This window comes from Pipistrellus kuhlii, unplaced genomic scaffold (assembly GCF_014108245.1).
Source record: "Pipistrellus kuhlii isolate mPipKuh1 unplaced genomic scaffold, mPipKuh1.p scaffold_m20_p_5, whole genome shotgun sequence".
NCBI lineage: Eukaryota > Metazoa > Chordata > Mammalia > Chiroptera > Vespertilionidae > Pipistrellus > Pipistrellus kuhlii.
The window spans coordinates 48,599,441-48,616,626 of NW_023425551.1; the positions used below are offsets into that span (position 1 = coordinate 48,599,441).

At 32.6% G+C, this 17,186-nt stretch overlaps 1 protein-coding gene across 11 annotated transcripts in view; it reads left to right on the plus strand.

The window, feature by feature from the left end:
- The window catches only part of IBTK (inhibitor of Bruton tyrosine kinase), an 83,109-nt gene that overhangs the window by 51,900 nt on the left and 14,023 nt on the right, over window positions 1–17,186 (plus strand). For 8 of the 11 annotated variants that reach the window (XM_036415260.2, XM_045573329.1, XM_036415261.2 and 5 more), the window contains 8 exons: window positions 29–146; window positions 2,294–2,354; window positions 3,429–3,550; window positions 5,220–5,332; window positions 7,264–7,412; window positions 8,987–9,150; window positions 11,006–11,098; window positions 11,842–11,985. In XM_036415260.2, the coding sequence (XP_036271153.1) occupies window positions 29–146; window positions 2,294–2,354; window positions 3,429–3,550; window positions 5,220–5,332; window positions 7,264–7,412; window positions 8,987–9,150; window positions 11,006–11,098; window positions 11,842–11,985 (964 nt within the window). Of the gene's footprint in view, window positions 1–28; window positions 147–2,293; window positions 2,355–3,428; window positions 3,551–5,219; window positions 5,333–7,263; window positions 7,413–8,986; window positions 9,151–11,005; window positions 11,099–11,841; window positions 11,986–17,186 lie in introns of those variants that run through there. The other 3 variants (XM_036415262.2, XM_036415263.2, XM_045573334.1) reach the window with 2 other exon arrangements.

Sequence of the window (17,186 nt, forward strand, 5' to 3'; positions counted from 1 at the left end):
ATTTTGCATGCATTTTCTTCCTTTGTAGTTACCCTCAAGAATGCTGCTATGCTACTAGAATTTGCAGCAATGTACAATGCTGAGCAATTGAAACTGTCTTGTTTACAGTTTATAGTACTGAATATGGCAGCTTTACTTGAAGCAAGGTAGGTTGGGTATATACATTATATGATCATTGCAAAAGCAGTTATTTAGAAATAGCAGATATATTAGTAATTTAAAAGTGAATAATGATAAATTCTGATTTTGTAGAAAAAATGAAATCTAAGTGGATTTAATCATTCCATGAACATTTGAGTACCTACTATATGCTCGCCATTGATAAGACACAACAATGAATAAAATAGACAAAATCCTCAGTAATGCTTACATTCTGGTTGCAAAGTTGTGAAGCAATATTATCACAGTATATTTTTTTTATATGTATGCATCTCTCTGCTTGTTTAGGTTGGATTGTAACTATATAATTGTGACCTTGGCTTTTGGACACTATCTGTAATACTAGTACTTAATTATTCTCTTTAAGACATTTCCTGTCCAACTTAGGCTGCAAGGGATGGTCTGAAAATTTTATTTTCTCTAGTTTGTTGCAAGCTGGTAGGTGCTTGGAAGGCTTTATGTTAAAATCAGTGAGTAATGAAATGATTATGAAAAATTACTCATTTTACATAAAAAGTCAGCTAAATATATATACAGCCTGTTTTATAAGTTAGTATTTCATATTATGAGGATTACCTGAATGGAAATTATTTGATGTTAATGATTTAGGAGTTATAGACATCTTAGAATTAGAGGGATCTTGGTAATATTCTGTTTTCAATTGTTTTAGCACTGGATTTTTTTTTAATGAAATGAATTTATATATTTTTTTAATAAAGTCAAAATTTTATTACACTTATTCATTATAAAGTCAGTGGTGAGAAAAATGAGTGTTTGGTGAACACAAATTTGAGTTTAGAGATCTTGGTGTCAGTTTGCATTTTAAAAGCTTTGATATCTAATATATTTTGTGTTACTCATTATAATAACAACAACTAAAACTGCCATAATAATTATTAATGGTAATAATGACAATAAAAGTATTAATGATAACAAATACTATTGTGCCAGGTAGCATTCTAAAGGTATTACTTAGATACAGTTAATTTCATGAAAACTATGAATTAGATTCTGATTTTTTAATTGATTTTTAGAGAGCAAGAGAAAGGGAGAGAGAGAAACATCAATGATGCGAGAGAACCACTGATCAGCTGCTTCCTGCCTGTCCCTACTGGGGATTGAGCCTACAACCCAGGTTTGTGCCTCAGCTAAATTGAACCAGGGAGCTCTTGGTGCATGAGTCGACTCTCAACTACTGAGGCACACAGGCCAAGCAGAATCTGTTTATATCTTTATATTAAAGCTGAGAAAACCCAGAAAACTTTTTTGGTAAAGAATCAAGAAAATTTTGACCTACGTAATTTATTATAAATCACAGTTTTTGATAACTGACTTAAAATTTCTTTTTAATATATATTTTATTGATTTTTTTATTGGGAGGAAGGGAGAGAGATAGTTAGAAACATCGATGAGAAACATTGATCAGCTTCCACCTGCACACCCCATACTGAGGATGTGCTCATAACCAATGTACATGCTCTTGACCAGAATCAAACCCAGCACCCTTCAATCCACAGGCCAACAGACACACTTATCTATCCACTGAGTGAGCCAAACTGGTTAGGGTGATAACTGATCTTTAAAGTGTGTATAATCTTTAATGAAACTAATCCCAAAACTGATTGGAATAAAAATGCTTTATTAAACAGATTTTTAATAATTGCCTCTTAGGGTTCAATTTAGAGGAAATAATATTTTGGCAGTTTAATGTTTTGTCATTTTACACAGGAAGATACTGAAACCCAGAAAGGTAATATGAGTTGCTCAAGGTCATGAAGTTAGTTGGTAATGCTAGATAAAATTTAGGTATCCTGATAGGTAAATATTCTATCAATATAAGCACTCCTATAATTAAGGATTATAATTTGTGGAAAATGAAAGTTGAATATGTACCTGCTATTTCATTACAATAGAAAATATTTTTTTCTAAGAGTTTGAGTTTTATATATTTGTCTAGTGTGTTCATGTTTATTGAAATATATAACTACGCATGCTTACTAAAAGAATATGTAGCAGTTAGATATTAATGTTTTAAAAATAACTTATTTAGCAAAATAAATTATCTCTACATATTTGAAAACCTTGACAGGTTTTACGTAAGTATTAAGATAACATTTTGTATCTTACTTGTTAGGTCTCTTGATGTTTTAAGTGTTGGTGTTTTGAAGGATCTTTCTGCATTTTACCGAAAAATGGTAAGGTTTATGTTCTTTTGATATTATCATCTAAAGTATTATATTAGGTCAGACATCTCAGTGGGATAATTTCCTAATGAATTCTAATATTTTAGGATCTTTTAGGAAACAGGACCTAGTATTTCTTCTTATATACATATATTTTTTAAAATCTTTATTGTTGAGAGTGTTACATATACCCCGTCTTTTCCCCAATTGACCTCTTCTAGTATTTCTTTACAGATTCCATAAATAAATAGGATAATTGAAATTCAAGATATTTAATGATTAGTATATTTTAATTTCTTCATAAATGAAAGTTATTAAAAGCTTCAGGAACATTCATTAGTACTTACCAAAGGTCAGGACAATGAAAAACATGTGTTTACATGATTCCTGTAACAAATAGATTAATTTGCACTTAAAAATATTTTTATTGATTTCAGAGAGGAATGGAGAGAGAGAGAGAGAAACATCAGTGATGAGACAGAATCACTGATTGGCTGCCTCCCACATACCCCGTCCTGGGGATTGAGCCTGCAACCCGGGCATGTGCCCTTGACAGGGAATCGTACCCGGGACCCTTCAGGGATAGTTAGTATTTTTAATAAAGGGGTGCTTTTCTGTTAAGGTTTTTTTTTTTTTTTTTTTTTTTGTCCTCCATGCCTTAATGGAATAATCTTTTATTAATCAAACCCTTGATTTAAATTTAGAAAGCCATTAGGTATTCTAGGCTTTTTCTAGTTAATGTCACTATATATTAAAACAAATGGTATATTGCCGGGACCGGTTTGGCTCAATGGATAGAGCGTCGGCTTGGGGACTGAAGGGTCCCGGGTTTGATTCCGGTCAAGGGCATGTACCTTGGTTGCGGGCATATCCCCAGTAGGGGGTGTGCAAGAGGCAGCTGATCAATGACTCCCTCTCATCGATGTTTCTAACTCTCTATCTCTCTTCCTTCCTCTCTGTATAAAAATCACCTCTCTATATAAAAATCAATATATATTTTAAAACAAATGGTATATTATATCAATTTTTAAAGAGATCTTTCTTTGTAAATTTTGTATTTAAAAGATGACATGTTTTTTTCTGTAGATTCCAGCAATGGATAAAAGAGTCATTACACCATATCAGGATGGACCAGATATTAGCTACTTGGAACTAGAAGATGGAGATATTTTTTTGAAAGAAGAAATAAATATGGAACAAAATAATTTGTAAGCTTTGTTTCCTTTTTCTTCTCTTCCCGCCTCCCCATTCCAGATCTTGGACACTTGCATATTGATATTGAAAGAAAAAATTTGAGAAACCTAACATAAGACATGCATTTATGCTCATTCTTAGCCTTAGTATAGTACACAGTAAATGAATACTTAATATTTGCAGATATAACAAAATTACCTGTATATATGAAAGGATTGTAGCCTTCAGATTAAACTACCTTCTCCAGCATTTATCTTAACTACCTTCCCAAGCCCTGCTGAGGTTAAAGAAACAAAAAGCAATAGTGCACTAAAGCCCAGAGCAGAATAGGGGAAGACAGCAGTGAGGAGATGATGACAGCTTTGGAAGTTGGAAAGAAGTTCCTGAGCAGAAAAAAACTGAAATATAATTCTGGAAAGACATAAGAATTAGAGGTAGGTACCAGGTTTATGAAGATAAGAGAGAGGAAAAAAAAAAAGATCAGAGCAAGTTATTGAGTTTGGAAAAGAGCATTGATTTCTTTCTGAACCCCATTCAACTAAGTGATTGTCCCTCCCCCATGTTGGTATGAAGACTAGATTTATAGAGAAACTAACTGGTTTAAGAGATATGGCCTACAATGACAACATTAGGGAGTCCTTCAGCAAAGTATTCCTGATTCTAGATAATGTCCAGTACAAACCTACCATTTGACTAGCCCTGCTTAGAATTTCCAATTCATGTTTTGCATTCCCTTATCAACTGCTAACAGAATTAGTTCTACTTGGTAAATGGTAAATGACATAAAATCTTTGGTTGTTCAAGTCATTTATTACATATATGCAATGTATTATGTATGTGTGTGTAGTAGCTCATTGAAAACCGCTCTTGGGTTCTGATTCTAATTCATTTTCTAATTCATTTTTTCTAATTCATTTTCTAGAGTTTGTTAGCATTTGGGATACTTGTCATACATCTCCATCAGATATCTACAAACTGCCATGTTATTATATTAAAAATTTAATAAAATTATTAGCATTGACATATTACCCTTTACAAAATAATAGTATTCATAGCAGACCTGTATAACTTGAAGTTATAGAATTAAATCTGTAATTTTTAGTGAAAGGTAGTTGTAGTCCTCATAGATAATTTTATTTTTTCTTTCCTGATTACTAATATAATACTTAATTTAGGGAATTAAGTATTCCTTTAAATGCTTTAAAGTTATCAGCAAATATTTCTCATTCAAGATTATAGTTTATAATAGCTTTTATATGAACATGTTCAGTATTTTACTTTTCAAAGAATTTTCTCATGTACCACCTTCTTGTACCACCTTCTAACTTATACAGAAATGCTACGGTTAGAATAATAGTAACATACCAGAGTTCAGTGAAGTTGAGGAATTTGCTCTAGATCACAAAGATAAATGTGACTGTAGCATGCATATCCTTATGTGTGTTATATATATATTTATTTTTTTAAAGTTGATTTCACTAAGAGAGAGGGAGAGTGTCATGGATCAGCTGTCTCTTGCACTCCCCTTACTGGGGATATATATCTTGACCTCCTGGTTCATGGGTCAATGCTCAACCATGGAGCCACTCCGGCCAGGCCTTATGTGTTTTTTCAACATGCATAGTTCTTTGTTGATTTTTAATTCATTTTTAAAAAGTGATTTTGATGTTTTCTATTTCCTAGGGAAAGTATGTTCAAGAAGGCCAAAACAAAAGCAAAAAAGAAGCCACGTAAACGTTCAGATAGTTCGGGAGGTTATAACCTTTCAGATATTATTCAGAGCCTACCATCTACAGGTTAGTGGAAAGTGTCTTAGGATCTATTTCTGGATTTAATCTTTCATGTCTCTGTTCTTTACCTAATTCATTTGACATGTACTAAATACTATTATATGCTATTTGCTGGGGCTGCTGAAATAGAAAATTAAAAAAAAAAACTGTCTTCGGGTTAGGGTGGTTATAGAAAGTGATAGTACTGTGATAAGTTCTCTGACGTTTGCTGTGGGACACAGAAACTAGTCTGAGAAGATAGGAAGGATCTCTTAGAGGAAAGTGATACTTGAGCTGGATCTTGAAGAATGAAGTTAGTTAAGAAAAGGAGGCGGATGGACCTACTAAGAGACGTGGGTAATATCTTTCCAAGCCTAGAGGCAATAGAAAGAACTGCACATTTCTTGTGCATATAGTTCAGCATGGCGCAGCCATATAGGTTGTGTGCAGATAGAAGATGGGTTGGAGAGGGTCATATTTTGGAGGGTATTGCATATTTTATGCCAAATTAAGGTATTTTGATTTTATTCTGAAGACTGGTTAGCTGTGGATGGACTTTTAAGGCAGATTGAAAGGTTAAAAAAAATTGAGTATGAGGCAAATTTTATCAAAGACAGTTGTGACAGTTGTGCAAAAGCTTAACATTTATTTGCTTTGATCTTAAAGTTAGACAAAAGACATTCTGTGAAAAATATTGTTTACCCCAAACAATTGTTGGCTACTTCAATCATTCAATTGATTCATTAGATTTATTTCTGATTGACTTTTAGAAACATTTCAGTATTAAATAATGCTCTTTTAGATAAAAATTTGTCTCCCTGAAAAGTATTTAAAATACTGTAGTAAAAAAACAAAACCTTGAATGTTATTTCGGAACTCTATTTTAGCAGTGATTACCATAAAAAAGGCATATATATTATCAAAGTGATTTACTTTCAAAAGAATAAAAGAATTATTTAAATATATAAAAGAATTATTTAAATATATAAGAGTTGCTGTCCTTTATTTGCTTTTAAATTGTATAACTTGAAGTTACAGCCCATATAAGGTGTTTATTTTGGATATTTTGCTACTTCATTTAGATTGTACTAAATTTGAAATACGAACTGAAGCAAAATTTACTTTTTATTGTCATTATTGCTATGATGCTGACCAGCTAATGATTCTGGATACCAGGTATGGCAGGGAGTCAGGTATTTAGCCTGCTTAAGAGAAGAAATGGTATATAGATTTCATAACAGCTCTTCCTTTAGGTAACAAGCTAACTAAAAATAGCTCTTAATCCACAGATTTTTTTTTTTTTAAAGCAGAAGAAAACCCTCAAACAGACCATAGTTGGCTTCAGGGCTTCTGGGAGGTATAAAGGCTTCGATGCTCCCCCCATACAGAATGGGGCTGATTCTCCTCTGTGAGGGTGCAAATACCTCTATACAAGAGATGTGAAAGGAAAAGGGCAAGGGACTGAAGTTTATTAATTTTGTCTTTATTTTTATTTGGAAAAATAAAGTTCTGAATTGCTTTCATTCTTTCTGTTAATCCTGACCTGAGGATATTGATTCTTAGAGAGGGTGAAAGGGAGGAAGAAAAACATCCATGTGAAAGAGACACATTGATTGGTTGCTTTCAGCAAATGCCCTGACTTAGGGTAGGGATCTAGTCTGCAACTGAGGTTCGTGCCCTTGATTGGAACCAAACTCAGGACCCTTCAGTCTGCAAGCCAAAGCTGTCCACTGAACCAAAGCAGCTCCCAGAGAACTGTCTTCCTTGGGATTATTGCATAATTGGTATATAATTAGAACTATTTTTCTAAAATGTAGTTTGTTTGTTTTTTAGCTTGAATTATTAAGATTTTGGTAGAGTGGCTATAATTTAAATGTTAGTCTGGATAAGTGGAAGTTTTTGGCTTTATTTGATTTATTGGATGTAATACATATATATTTTTTAAATTTATCTTTTAGGATTATTAAAGTCTGGTAAGACCAATTCTGTGGAATCTCTTCCAGAACTGTTGACATCAGACTCTGAAGGAAGCTATGCAGGAGTGGGTAGTCCTAGAGATTTACAGTCCCCTGATTTCACAACAGCATTTCATTCAGATAAAATTGAGGTTTGTTTTTACTTGTCTGTTAATGTACTCTTTCCTTAACTTCAAAATTTAGGTTTATAGACAGTTTATATTTTATTATATAAATCAACCAGGACAGTGTTTTGAAGTAAAAATAAAATAAACCTAATTAATGACAATATATGCCATTAGTTTTCTCAAATTTGCATAATGTTTCTAGATTTAAAGATTTTAATGGCTGTTTTGAGCACTTTATGAAAATATAGGAACTCTGTACATATTGGAAAATATATTATAGCTAAGTTATTTGGAAATTCTTTTGTGTAATGTCAGTTAACACCACCTAAAAATTGTCAAAGGAAAATGATTTGAATGTAAGCTTATATTTAAATTCTGCAGTTTCTTCCACATGGTGTTAACTGAAGCAATACTTTCTGTAATGGAGTTATCATAAACAGCAGTAGTTCATTTTCTTCACCTGAACACAAAATTATAATAGCATTTTAGTAATTTTTATTGACTTGAAGAAGGTGAGAGATAGAAACCTCAATGATGAGAGAGAATCATTGATCGGCTGCTTCCTGCATGCCCCACTGTGGAGATCGAGCCTGCAACCTGGGCACATGCCCTGACTGGGAATTGAACTATGACCTTCTGGGTCATATGTCAGTGCTCAACCACTGAGCCACGCCAGCCAGGCTAATATTCTATTTTAATCCTCACCTGAGAATATGTTCTTTTATTGATTCTTAGAGAGAGAGAGAGAGAAACATCCCATACACTCTCCTACTGGGGACCAAATTGCAACCTATACAGGTGCATTGACCAGGAATTGAATCTCACCCTTTTAGTGATTGGGAAGATGTTCCAATTAACAGAGCCACCTGGCCAGGGACTTTTATTTTTAAGTTATTGCTTCATATCTTATTTGAACAATTTTATTAACATTTTTGCTTAATTCTCATGTAAATAGGGATTTAATATATAAACTTGTTTTCCTAAAAGTTATTCCTAACGCTCATAGTTATTGGGTTATAGTTATTGATTTAAGAATTGGTTAAGGCATTAAACTGTGGAAGAACTGAACTGAAAATGCTAGATGATTATTGTCATACTAGAGGCCTGGTGCACAAAATTCATACAGTAGGGTGGTGGGAGGAGAGGACCCCCAGTCTATGCCCTCTTGCAGTCCAGGAGCCCTTGGGGGATGTCTGTCTGCTGGCTTAGGGGGGCCTAAGCCGACAGGTGGGACCGCCCCCCCCCTCCTTACCTCCTGCCTGCTTGCTGCTCCTTAGTGCTGCAGAGGAGGCAGGAGAGGCTCCTGCCATTGCTGCTGTGCTCACAGCCATGAGCCCAGCTTCTGGCTGAGTGGCGCCCTGTGGGACCCCTAGGGGGTAGTTCCTGCTTGAGTGTCTGCCCCCTGGTGGCCATTGGGCATCATAGCGACTGGTCATTCTGATCGTTCCACCTTAATGGTCACTTAGGCTTTTATTAATATAGATGATTTTACTCTTTAAGATAATTTATTTAAGTGCCAACAGTACTAGCTGCTCTGCTAGGAGCTTGCTTTTTTTAAATGTTTTAAAATCACTTTTTAAATGTTTCTTTATTCCCAGGGGAAAAAGAAACCATATGTTAATGGTACACCTCCTACATATTTCAGAGAAGATTTAAAACCATGGGAAAAATCACCAATACTTAAAATATCTGCTCCACAGCCCATTCCGAGTAACAGAATTGATAGTTCAAGCTCTTCTAGTTGGGCTGCTGGCTCTTTCAGGTAGGATAATTCATTTTTTTGTCATAGTCTGCAACATATAATTCATTTTTAGTCAAATGAATATTTTTAATGAAGCATATTTAAAAATATGAATGCAGTCAAATCTCATTTTTACACCAAGTTGTTCACAGAAAAAATGTTTTAGTTTGCTAAGGACAATCCATTCATGCTGATACTTCAGCATGACAAAACCACCTCTGTGGCTACAATCTAAAGATTAGCTATTGTTAGTGGCAAAATCGAAGATTAGCACAATTTTAAAACAAAGAGGTCCTCAAAAATGCTAATGTTGCTAAGGGTGTTAAAGTGCTCATAAAACAACAATCAAACGGAAATTAAAGAGGTAGAAGGAAGACCTGTTGATTTAAATAAATTAAAAGCAGGTAGCTGGTGACCGGAGGCAATGGTATGTGAAAAAGCAACCACAAACTGACTTCATGAAAGACATTAAAGAATGCTGAAAGTGATTTCTTTTAAGGCAAGTACATGAGACATGTACTATATAAAAGAAAGATTAAGATGGGATCATTTGTGGGTCTAGAATTGATTAATTTAGTTTACATTATTTCTAGTGGGAAAAAATGATTTTCAAATTGCTTCTCGAACACCCTTCTAAAACAAATTTAATTTGAGAACCAAGGTTTCACTGGATAGATTTCTAACATAATACACAGAAAATTACCTTAATGCATACAAATTAATAACCAGATAAAATAGGCTCCTTTTTCCAGACAGTTTAATTGTCATCAGTGAGTATTAGTAAATACTATCACACACATAATAGTGACGATATCTTTTTATGGGAGAGGATAGTATATTAGTTAAAAATCCCACTCAGGAAGACCATTTTGTCATTTGTAGGCTTACATTTTTATTTTATTTTGTGTACATTAAGGGTTATCTAAGATCTCACAAACTGTATTGTTATCAGTTAATTTTTAGAGGCTATTCACTTAATGTTATACTGTGCTTTTAATTTAAATTTTCTAAATTTAAAAAATATGAATAAAATATAGGTTAATTTTTAAAACTGAAGTAGATATTAAAATACAGTATTCTTTTTCAGCATTTATTGAACTGTGCTTCATTTTATATACCTACTGTTTATAATATTCTTAAACTGTCAGTTAACTTACCAGGGTGATATCTGTAATTACTTTGAAATATACTGTGTTTTGCACAGTTGGAACATGGATTATTATATCCCAGTGTATGTTACTTCTTGATCTAAGGATAGTTTTAGAAGTTAGTCTCAAATGTTTTTGCCTAAGTAAATATTTGTAAGAACATGTAGAAGTATCTTCTAATCACTGTTAGACTACCTTTTATTAAACATTTTTTTAAATGTTTTCATTGATTTCAGAGGAAGGGAGAAGAGGAAAGAGAAAGAAACATTAATAGGCTGCCTCCTGTATTCTCCCTATTGGGGATCAAGCCTACAACATGGGCATGCGCCCTGACAAGGTGCTCCTGGATCATGGGTTTATGCTCAACCACTGAAGCACACTGGCTAGGCTAGACTATTTTTAAAACATGTTTTATGAATAGCGTGGTGTAAAGTTAGAAAAATATGTAGAATTTTTTTTTTTCTCATGGTGTCAGATAAGTTATGAATCTTTAAGAGTTTTGTTATATTACTTACCATTATGACTTTGGATGCATTTAAATATTTATGTATGTATAAAATTAGCTTTCATTCAAAATATCTTTTTTGAAATTGCCCATAGCTGATGAAGCCAATCTAAATTATCCTCTCATTATAAACCTTATATATAATTTATAGTTTTGGTGAAGTTTGGAGGTAGAACTTTATGTAAAAATGAATACATTGTAAAGTGACTTTTATGTCTTTTAGTCCTGTCAGCCCTCCTATTGTGGATCTCAGAACCATCATGCAAATTGAAGAAAATAGACAAAAATGTGGAGCTACGCCAAAGACAAATTTGGGGTTTGTTTAAAATAATCATTTAAAAAAGGAAAGTCCATGTTGTGTTGTAGTTATGCACTAAAGAATTGGAAAGACCTACAGGACTTTTCCTATTAATTTTTTTCATTTTATGTTAAAGTTCATTGTAAGCTCTCTCCTAGTTAGCTTAGCCTCCAATACATTTTTTTTTAAATACATATTTTATTGATTTTTTTTTCAGAGAGAAAAGGAGAGGGATAGAGAGCTAGAAACATTGATGAGAGAGAAACATTGACCAGTTGCCTCCTGCACACCCCTACTGGGAATGTGCCTGCAACTAAGGTACATGCCCTTGACCAGAATCGAATGCAGGCCGACGCTCTAATGAGCCAAACCAGTTTTGGCACCAATATATATTTCTTAAATGTGTGCTAAAGATTTAATTGGGTTAATAGTCCAACTCTTGTGAAATACAGTATTAAATGCCAGAAACTTGCCCTTAAAATGATCATTATGGACTAGTTTTGATGCAATTGTTATACATTAGTAAGTGGAAAGCTCATGTGTAGGTATTACTTGATTATTGATAGTATAAACTGAAATTGTCACTGTTGATTCAGTAGTAAAACCACTTCAGATAATGAGAAAGCAACATAATTACCTATAACCTTCGTTAAGCAGAAATTAATGTTAATTGATTTATTTTAATTTGTAGCAAAATTATTTCTTACAGAATTGAACTTTCGCAGAGGTAGTGAAACTAATTAATTTAACTTAATTTCTAGCAAAGTGGTTTCTTCTGGAGTCAAACTTTCTCAGAAACAACGAAAAATGATTGCAATGACTACCAAAGAAAATAATTCAGGAGTGAATAGCATGGAAACAGCTTTAACTGCTCCTTCAAAAACCTCAAAACCAGCACATGCGTGGTATGGTCTAATTTTTAATAAGCATAAATCTGTGCATTATTAGCTTTTAAAGTAGTTCTTGGCTTCTATGTCTTATTTCCCCATCTTTTAAAATATTTCATTTTCCTCTTTATTTCCCAAGGAACTGTTTTAACTAAAAACAAAGACAAGTTTTGTTTTGTTTTGACAGACATCATGGTGTTTAAAGGTTTTCTTGTATTTTAACCAATGTTTATTGGGAAAGCATTCTGTTTTTCATTTTTTATAAGAAATAATATACAGGGGTGGGTAAAAGGCTTACAGTTGTGAGTATGCAAAACAGTTTATTCTTGTATTTTTAAATTATTTGAGCACTTTTATGAGATTGTACCTAAGTGCATTGTGTCTTTCTTTTGAATTAAAGCTATTTTTAATAATCAGAACCTACATGAACAGCTGTAAATCTACATTTGCCAACACCTGTATATTATAGAAAAATTTTATTAGAACAAACTTTTTTTTCCACCTTAATTTCTTTGTCCTGTGTGCATCATAAATATTTTTACATTATTATATAATCAAAACTTGTCATTGTTTCTAAGCAGGAGCATTTACATAACATTGAATAAGTTTTCTCCATTAGAATTTACTCAAAATGGCAGCATTTGTAGGAATAATCTTCCAGAAGCTTATATAGCAATTTTGAGAGTATACTTTCTGCTCCCCTCTTTTCTTTGTAACTAATTAGAATTGATTACCCATACTTTTTCCTCATCATAATGATTGACAATGTGAAGGGCAAGAAGGAATTCAGAACACTATTTCTCACAAGCATTGAAAAGGATCTTGGAGGCTACCTTTGTTTAGGGGGAATATTCCTTCACTTCCTCTAAAGCCATTTTTTTTTTTGTGTGTGAGAGGAAATATTTTTCCCAATTAAAATGTAAATTATTTTGAGGGAGACAACTCTTTATTTTGAATGCCACCAATGGGCCTAATTTGGTGTCTTATAGCCACTAGTAGATCTAAAGCATGATCACAGAAAGAAAGAAAGCCCAAGTAAAAAAGAGTATGTAAAACTTTAGAGAATGGTTTAATTCTCTCAAATAACATATTTAGTATCTAGAGAATTCTTTGCTTGTCTTTTTCATACTCTTGATTAAGGAAAATACATGTTTTAACTGCTACCCCATTAAACCCTGCAGAGGCAGTGACCAAATCAGTCTTATACATTGCCTTACCACCAAAAACAGTGCCTTGCATTTAGAAGGTGCACAGCATATATTGATACAACCAAGGGAAATTTCCAGGATGACAGTTAAGGGAAGTGTCAAGATAACATAACAAATATTCAGTAGGCTTCTATTACTAGTGATTTTTAATCACATTTTCCTTCTAGTGGGATAAAGAAGGGGCAATCTTCTGAGCAGGGAGAATAGGGAAAATATCTGATATTCCCTACTACTCCACAAGTAAACTGAACTTTTCATGTTTACGTCCTCATGCTTACTTTAGGATTTTATACATGAGACCAATGTGTGAGCCTTTTCAAGGTTTTGGGTTTTTATATCGTATCACCACTTGATGGCAATTAGGGTTTATTTATTTCTACTACATTAGTGATCCTTCTAGCTCTTTTCCATCCTCCAAAACTAGTACTAGTTTTAGTTTACTATTGTCTTATTGCTTTATTCTTTTTGCCTTTCTGATGACATGCCTGTTCACTGTATATGTGATTTCAGGGAAAGGGATTAAGGTAGTAATTTATTTGAAACTTCAGAGTTTGATTTTCAAATTTAGGAAAAAAATTTCCCCAGTAATTATTAGCAACATGAGGTCAGATTCCCATGTTGAAGAGACTAAGTTTCAAAAGAAATTTATTATGGCATATTAAAGAAAATTCTAAAAATGGGAAGAAAGATGCCAAAAAAATTTGGCCCAAATATATACAGGTTATTTTTCCTTGAAAATTAATTTGGTGGCTATCACATGTAAAGTAATGTTTATTATACATTTAAATACAAACAAATGAATAATGATTCTTAGGGTACCAAGAAATTTCATCTTAACTGAAAAATTATAATTAATTTAGTTCTGACTTATCAAAGTGAGAAGTATCTGAATTGCCATAAAATTTATGCCCTTTTCATGATTTCTTGCAACCACAGTTTTGGTATCTGAAGGATCTTTAAAGTTCATTTCTCATAAATTCTTTTGAAATTATGTATTGCTTTTATTTATACTTTTAATAGTGGGCTGAGGTAACTTAATAAGTATGTAAGATATATGTCAATATATATGTATAAACAATATATATAAATTTATTTACATATAATTTATTGTTGGCTATGAAAATTTTATCCTAAGTTAATGGCACAGATGAGAAAATATTTGTTAGAAATTTTAAGAACATATTTATATTTAGTATAAATGTAAATAATTATCATTAAGTCATCCCTCACTAACCCCCTTGCCGGCCTGGTCACCTCACATAGCCTGCTTGTTCAGTTTTTGGTCATCCCTTACCCCCTGCCGGCTTGGATGTAGGCAGCCATCTTGACAGGGCCTGAGGGTTAATTTGCATTTACCTCTTTATTATATAGGATTAAGGTTAATGCACAATTCATTAGCAAATCACAAGTTAGCCTAATTTTAGGGCTGCTTTAACTGAGAAACAAATCTTGATTAAATTTTTGTGTGGATAAAAATATCTAAAAATGCTTCTCCGTGAATTTCCTCTAGTTGCTATTATGGAAAATGGCCAGAGCCTATGAGTTTGAAAGTGTCTAGAAAAGTGAAATCATAGGAAATCAGACACTTTCAAAGTATGGCTTGATAGTGGAGAGAATAATAGAACTCATTTGAAGAAATCTGTGTAAGACATTTGATAGATAACTACAGTGCATAATTAGTGAATTTGTAACTTTGTTCTTTTGTAAATACTGTTACCTATATTTACTCTTAAGGAAATGTTATAACTGAAAGAAAAAGAAAAAAAAAGAAGCTTTTAGGGTATAGGGTACAGATTACCACATCTAGAAGTCCCTGAATTACCATTATGGTGAATCTGACAACTTGTGTTTTTTATACACATTATTGTGAAGTTTTTGTGTTCTGAGATGTGAATTGCTTATATAGGAGACATTTAGATTTTCTAGCAAGAGTTTGCCAGCATGTTCCCAAATGACTAATGATACAATACTTTACACCATAGTTACCCTGTTTACTAGTAGAAATACCTAGGAACTGGGAAGGCAATGGGGAGTGTTCTTTTGTGTGTGTGTGTGTGTGTGTGTGTGTGTATATATGTATTTTGGGGACATTTTAAAGTCACTGGTAAATTTTTTTTGAAGTATTTTTAGTAGGCCATGTTGCTGATACATATCCATAAAGAAATTTTCTGTCATAATGAGCTAAGATTTTACTTAGGGTAAATGACTTAAATGTGGATACAGCAGTAGAGTATAGTGATTGGCTGGGGTTCTGGAGTGAGCCTTGCCTGGATTTAATTGGTAGAGCTATTGGTAGCACTGTGAACTTAGATCAGTTATTTAACCTTTCTCTGTCTTACTTTTCTTGTTTATAAACAGAGCTAAAAATAGTTTCTATTTCACAGGAGGTAATAGATGGAACACATTTAACACAGCATCATCAATATTACATAAACAAATAGTAACTTATCAATATTACATAAACAAATAGTAACTTAATTTGTAATACGTTCATATGATTAACTGATTTCCTTAACGTATTAAATTTTTAATGACTTTTTTAAAAAAGAAAAATCTTACGTGAAGTAGTTTATGTTCATTTAATGTTGAGTAAATAGAAATTTGGTAAAAAAATTTTAGCTAATTTTGTTATGAATGGATGCTTACTTTGTATGTTAATAAAACAAAATATGAATCATCATTTTCCTCCCATCTTTGGCACTTAATAAGGAATGTTGTTGTCTTGATTTCTTATTGAAGGGATGACTAAGTATGAGTTTTGGGGTTATTAAGAATTGTGTTTTGCTCCCAGTTCTGCCTTATCTCTGGTGATTTTACGATCGTTGAAATCTCTGAACTTTGGTTGTACTTTATTGTGATGATGAAAAAATACTTTTCTGTCAGGATTGTTATTGTGAGAATTGAATGAGATGATGCATGCAAAAGTCTTTTGCAAATATGGTTTGGTCAGAGGTAGGTGTACAAATAAGTTATTCAAACAAGATACAGAAATTTAAAAGGCCTTGATTCTGATAAGGTGCCCCAGATACAGGGTAGGTTTATACTTGTGAGTACTTGAAAGTTTATTCTTGTATTTTTCATATGAATAACGGTAAACCTACTTGTTGCCCTATCCTGTAGTTTATGAACTTAATCTGGATGTGGATTTTATGGTATGCTAAAAGTATGTATTTAACTTTTTTGGGAATTATCCGGTTAGCATTTTGTTCACTTATTAACCTGGTGATTTTATTTTCTGAGTAAATAAGAGTGGGGGAAAATTAAAATTAGAATATTATTGTTCATAATTGTGACTTATTAGGTTCTGAAAATGACGTTAAGAATACAATGTAGTTCAGTGTACAAAATAACAACTAAAAAAAGACAAAATAATAACTAAAGTGTCTTTTTGAATTAATTTTTCCAAGTCAGATTTTAGGAAGGAAGGAGATAGTATCTCTTTAAGTCTATAAACTGATTATATTTATTCATGTCAGAACTTCTGTGTTTTTATTTTCTTTTTCTCTTAAAAATAAAGCTAGTTTTGTTAAATGTGAAAATTATGGATAGCAGATTTACATAGCATTTCTGAATCAGGTACTGTTTAAAATACATAAATTAATAGTTGATCCTAAGAACTGTTATGATGGTATTAGTATAACTATCTTATTGATGAGGAAACTGAAGCATAGAGGTTAAATAACCTCCCAAGGTCTAAGCTAGTGTATGACAGAGCCAAGATTTGAACTCAGTTTAGCAACAGAGCCTGTGTGCCTAATCTTGACTGCCACCCTGTAAAGGATTGTAAAGTAAAACACTGATAGGTAGAAAAAAAGTTAAGTGTGAAATCTTTGGAAGCTAAAATCTGTATAGGTAATTTTTAATGTTTTGCCTGTTTTTGTTTTTTTTAATTATTATTTAATTAATACTCAAAGTAAACTATTACACCTATGTTGGGTGTAATTTATTTTATAGATCAACTTACATTTTATTTCCTCTATTCTATCCATGTAAAATTAGGTTTAAATTTTA